Here is a 4,883-nt window from a genome sequence, read left to right as displayed (position 1 = left end):
GCAACCCTCAGTGTTGCCCCCGTACCGGACCGGGGACCGGCAACGGGATTGCAACCCTCGGTGTTGCTCCCGCGCCTCGCTCAGCCAGTGAGCGGGAACCGGTCTGTATGTGGGATCTGAACCCTCAGCGGGAGCGCCGCCGCGCTTCCCAAGCGGTGCACTATAGCAGTGCGCCACCGGGCCGGCCCCTCCTTTGCTTACTTCTAAAATGGGGAAACTTCCTGTGGCAACCAGTACTTGAGCTATGTGGTTGAACTGCTTTGCTGTTGTTTCCCTAGGGAAGGCTTTTTGTGCAGCTCAGGGTTTAATGGTTTACCTTATAGGTACTTCCGGCCCTCCAGAGACCTGGTGGATCTGGGTTGTGTAGAAACTCTGATCTGGGCCTGAGTTTTTCCATCAAACTGCACCCCATGCAATTCTGCATTCCTGACCAATCTCCTCTGAGTGGTCCTGCACTGATTGGGAGGAGGGTCGGCTGTCTTTGCTGTGTCCCAGTGTTCTCCCAGTGGGCCCATCTCCCCCACTGCCCCTGCTCCAAAACTTCCCATGGGACGGGCCCTGTGCCTGTCTCTTGTGATGACTCACCAGCCTCTGAATGGCTCCCTTTTTTCAGTTGTTCTGGCTCCTTGGTCCTGTGTGGGTCCATGGGAACCCTATTAGTGGTCTTGCTGTCCTGGAGGCCGCCAAGGCCCTCTTCTCCCTTGCCGCCTCCAAGCTACTCCATCTGAAGGGCACAGTTGTGGCTTCTGCCAGCTCCTGCTCCATGCACTCATTAGCTTCAGCCTTAAAGTGGCCGCGACCCGAAATGCTGAGCAGTTTTTTCTTTCTCACATCATGGTTTCTCCCACCTTCATGAACTCCCTAGGTCTCTCCTCCTCTTCCCCTGAGCTCCAGCATCCCCAGCTTGGCTGATGTTACATTTTTATAGTTGTAAATTTGTTGATCTGCGGGAGAGAGTGACGTTGGGAACCATCTATTCCACCATCTTGACCGGAACTCCGAAATGTGTTTTTTAAAAAAGTCAGTTTACCATATGATCCAGCATTTCCACTTCTGGGCATATACACAAAAGAATTTAAAGCAAGGACTCAAACAAGTATTAGTACACCCATGTTTATAGCAGCATTATTCTCAATAGCCAAGAGGTGGAAGCAACCCAAATGTCCAGTGATGGATGAATGGATAAACAAAATATAGTATATACATACAATGGACTATTATGCAGCCTTAAAAAGGAAATAAATCCTGACACATGCTACAACATGGATGAACCTTGAAGGAATTATGCTAAGTGAACTAAGTCACAAAAGGATAAATACTGTATGATTCCACTTATATGAGATACTTGGAGTAATCAAATTCATAGACACAAAGTAGAGTGGTGGTTGCCAGGGACTGGGGGAAGAATGGAATGGGGAGCTAGTGTTTAATAGGTACAGAGTTTCAGTTTTGTAAGATGAAAAAGTTCTAGAGATGAATAGTTGCAGAAAAGTGTGAAAATACTTAATGCCACAGAGCTGCAAACTTAAAAATGATTAAAATGGTAAAATTTATATTATGTATATTTTACCACAATTTTTTAAAAAAAGAATGAAATTCTGATATAAGGTACAACATGGATGAACCTTGAAGACATTATGCTAAGTGAAATAAGCCAGATACAAAAGGACAAATACTGTACGATTTTACTTTTATGAGATACCTAAAATAGTCAAATTCATAGAGACAGAAAGTAGAATAGTGGTTACCAGGGACTAGGGGACGAAGAGAATGAGGAATAAGTATTTAATGGGTACAGAGTTTCTGTTCAGAATGATAAAAAAGTTCTAGAGATGGATAATGGTGATAGTTGCACAAGTGAATATACTTAATGCCACTGAACTGTATACTTAAAAATGGTTAAAATGGTAAATTTTATTTTATGTATATTTTACCATATAAAAAATAAAGTCTGCAAAATAAAGGTATGTACTCAACATTAACATAACTAAGAAATCAAAAAATCTTTTAAAAAATACTGGCTATAAATACCACCTAGTGGTCACATTTAAAATGCCAAATTTCATTGTTTAAGAGACAGCTCACTTATTACTTTTCTTCAATAATCTTACTCGTTTATTGAATCAACACCTTCTCCAAACATTTGTGACGCTGGTATCTCTAGATTTTACTTCTGATCTAACCAGGTTCCCCACAGACTGCAAAGGTACAGTTTCAAAGCCCCCTGTTTACTAGGTATGCAAAGGAGCTCTATGCCAATCAGAAAGGATCTGTTCCTAACATGAAGGTGCAAGAAGTCACAGAAGACTTAATGATGACTAGGAAGTTTCTCACTCTCATGAATAAGATCTTCAAACTTTCTAACCTTCTAGCATTATCTTATCAGGATAGAATTTCCAAAATAAAATCTTATTCAAATTTAAGTACGAATGCATATTTTTAAAGACATGCAATGCATTTTTACTTATAGCAAACTTGGTTTATCATTGACTATATGATATCTTTCTTTACTTCAAACAATAGTGAACTGATATCAATCACAAATCCAGAACTCTGTTCTAAACACAGATATGGTAGAATTTGCTCTTATAAAGAGACAATAAAAATTCATTATTTAACAAGCAGTCATATGAAATCTACAGTCATGGGGATAAAAACGGCAGCTTAAGTTAATTTTTTTAAAAAACGTATACACGAACATTATGTAATTTTCTCTAAGCTCAATATGAAAATGCTAAAGTACATAAGTACCAAGTTACTTATCTAATATAACTTTCCAAGTTATATTCCAGAAATATTCTTTTAAATATCAATGCTAGAAGCTCAAAAAACATTTAATACATGATTTTTGTTTAAAAAACTTAGTAGTTAACCAACATATTTTTAGCCAATGTCAAGATTAATATTTTGAGAAAAAGTTACCTTCTTCAAGTTTTTTTTTCAGTTCTTCTATTTCTTTCTGGAATTGACGAAGCAAAGCATCCTTTGGATCTTCATTAATTCTAGCTTTATTTTTAATATTCTTAGCACGGTTAGCATACCGTAATGTACTGATAGTTTCATCATAATTGTAATCTGCTGGCCCAATATTTGCACACTGTTGAATTAGAAAAACAAATCATTTTATACTTGACACAGCTGAAATCAATACTAACATTACAAATATATCAAAAAAATTTTTTTGAAGCACATATGCATTCTTGAAAAAGACAGCATCACCTACATGGGTTTCCAAACACTACTATGGGGCTAATACACGTGGTGTATTACAGAAAAGACAATCACAAATCGAAAAAAGTAAAATCATCAATAGCTTTTAAAACATTATACATATCAAGTATTGGCATAAATTAGAATCTTAAATTTGGCTGATGTTAACTATACCACCATGTAAGTCTTACCATCATGGTTTTTGAATTTCCTCCTAAGGAATCCTGAAGAAGACGAGTCAATTTAGAGTTACGATAAGGCACGTGAGTGCTTTTTCCATCAACCAAGGCAGAAATTACATTACCAAGGGTGGAAAGTGAAAGATTGATTTTTGTAGCTTCCTTTAGGCGCTGTCCAGTAGCTCCAGTTTTTGCTTGTCTTTCTGAACCCTAGCAATAAACAGGGACAAAATTAAAGCTAAAATAAAAAAATACAGAATATTCTTCCCAAGGTTTTTTTAAAAAAGTAATTTAACAGCAAAAAATCTGATATTATGTCTGGAATTCACTTCAAAATAATACAGGGAGGGAAGAAGTAGGTAAGAGTAGATGAAACAAGATTGTCCATGAGCTGATAATTGTTGAAGATGGGTGATAAGTACATGCAGGATCATTACACAATTCTGTCTACTTTTGCATACATTTGAAATATTTCATAATAAGTTAAACACACACAATAACAACTTAAAAATCATATGTAAACCACACCTTTTCACCTTAATTTTTATTCAGTTATAAAATAAACGAATCACAAATAAATGAATACTTAAGTAATATCTTATTACTTACAGCAAGATCTACAAGATGGAGTTTTCCCATCCTAACATGCATGTTACCATCAACGCCTTTTTCACTGCATTCTATAGTAATTGTAAAGATGGCGTGGGAACGGGAACTATGTTCATTCATATTAGTTGCACCAACAGAACCTTTGATAAAGGAAGGAAACTCTTTATAAGTGTAATAGAGTGCCTTTAACAATAATTAAATATCTAGAATAGTTTTAAATACTTAATTTCATCACAGTCAAAAAAGCCAAAGGGCATGGCTAAATCATAAAAGCAGAGGTGTATGTTTAGGCATTATATGAAATTTCTCTTACAATTTATGTTGATAACAAAAAGAATTTGTAATATTTCTCATATTAGACTTAATTTTAGCACAAAATACTTAATTTTGATCCTAAGTATTACTACCTAAAAAATAACTAATTTACACCAACCCCCCCCCCAAAAAAAAATCAGCAGTAATTGGAAAAATTATTGTTGATTCATCTATTTCTAATGAGAATTATGTTCTGGGAATCTAAAGGACAGAACTACACATATGCATTAGATATGTTAGATATTACGTACACTCATATTAGATAATATATTAGATATTGCACATACCTAAACAGAAATACTTGTGGATAGGGGCCGGCCCGGTGGCGCACTGGATGGTGCGCCGCTTGGGAAGCGCGGCTGGCGCTCCCGTCCGAGGGTTCGGATCCCACATACAGACCGGCTCCCGCTCACTGGCTGAGCGAGGCGCGGGAGCAACACCGAGGTTTGCAATCCCGTTGCCGGTCCCCGGTCCGGTGCGGGGGCAACACTGAGGGTTGCGATCCGTTGCCGGACACGGAAAAAAGACAAAAAAAAAAAAAAAAAAAAAAAAAAAAAAAAAAAAAAAAAA

At 37.4% G+C, this 4,883-nt stretch overlaps 1 protein-coding gene across 4 annotated transcripts in view; it reads right to left on the bottom strand.

Moving 5' to 3' along the window:
* KIF3A (kinesin family member 3A) overlaps positions 1–4,883 on the bottom strand; it is a 48,432-nt gene that overhangs the window by 19,056 nt on the left and 24,493 nt on the right. For all 4 annotated transcript variants that reach the window (XM_008571639.1, XM_008571640.1, XM_008571641.1 and 1 more), the window contains exons 6-8: positions 3,999–4,138; positions 3,402–3,599; positions 2,923–3,097 (exon numbers count right to left, since the gene is read on the bottom strand). In XM_008571639.1, the coding sequence (XP_008569861.1) occupies positions 2,923–3,097; positions 3,402–3,599; positions 3,999–4,138 (513 nt within the window). The remainder of the gene's footprint in view (positions 1–2,922; positions 3,098–3,401; positions 3,600–3,998; positions 4,139–4,883) is intronic.

Source organism: Galeopterus variegatus, unplaced genomic scaffold (genome assembly GCF_000696425.1).
Source record: "Galeopterus variegatus unplaced genomic scaffold, G_variegatus-3.0.2 Scaffold708, whole genome shotgun sequence".
Classification (NCBI taxonomy): domain Eukaryota; kingdom Metazoa; phylum Chordata; class Mammalia; order Dermoptera; family Cynocephalidae; genus Galeopterus; species Galeopterus variegatus.
This window is presented reverse-complemented; position numbering and strand designations above follow the sequence as displayed.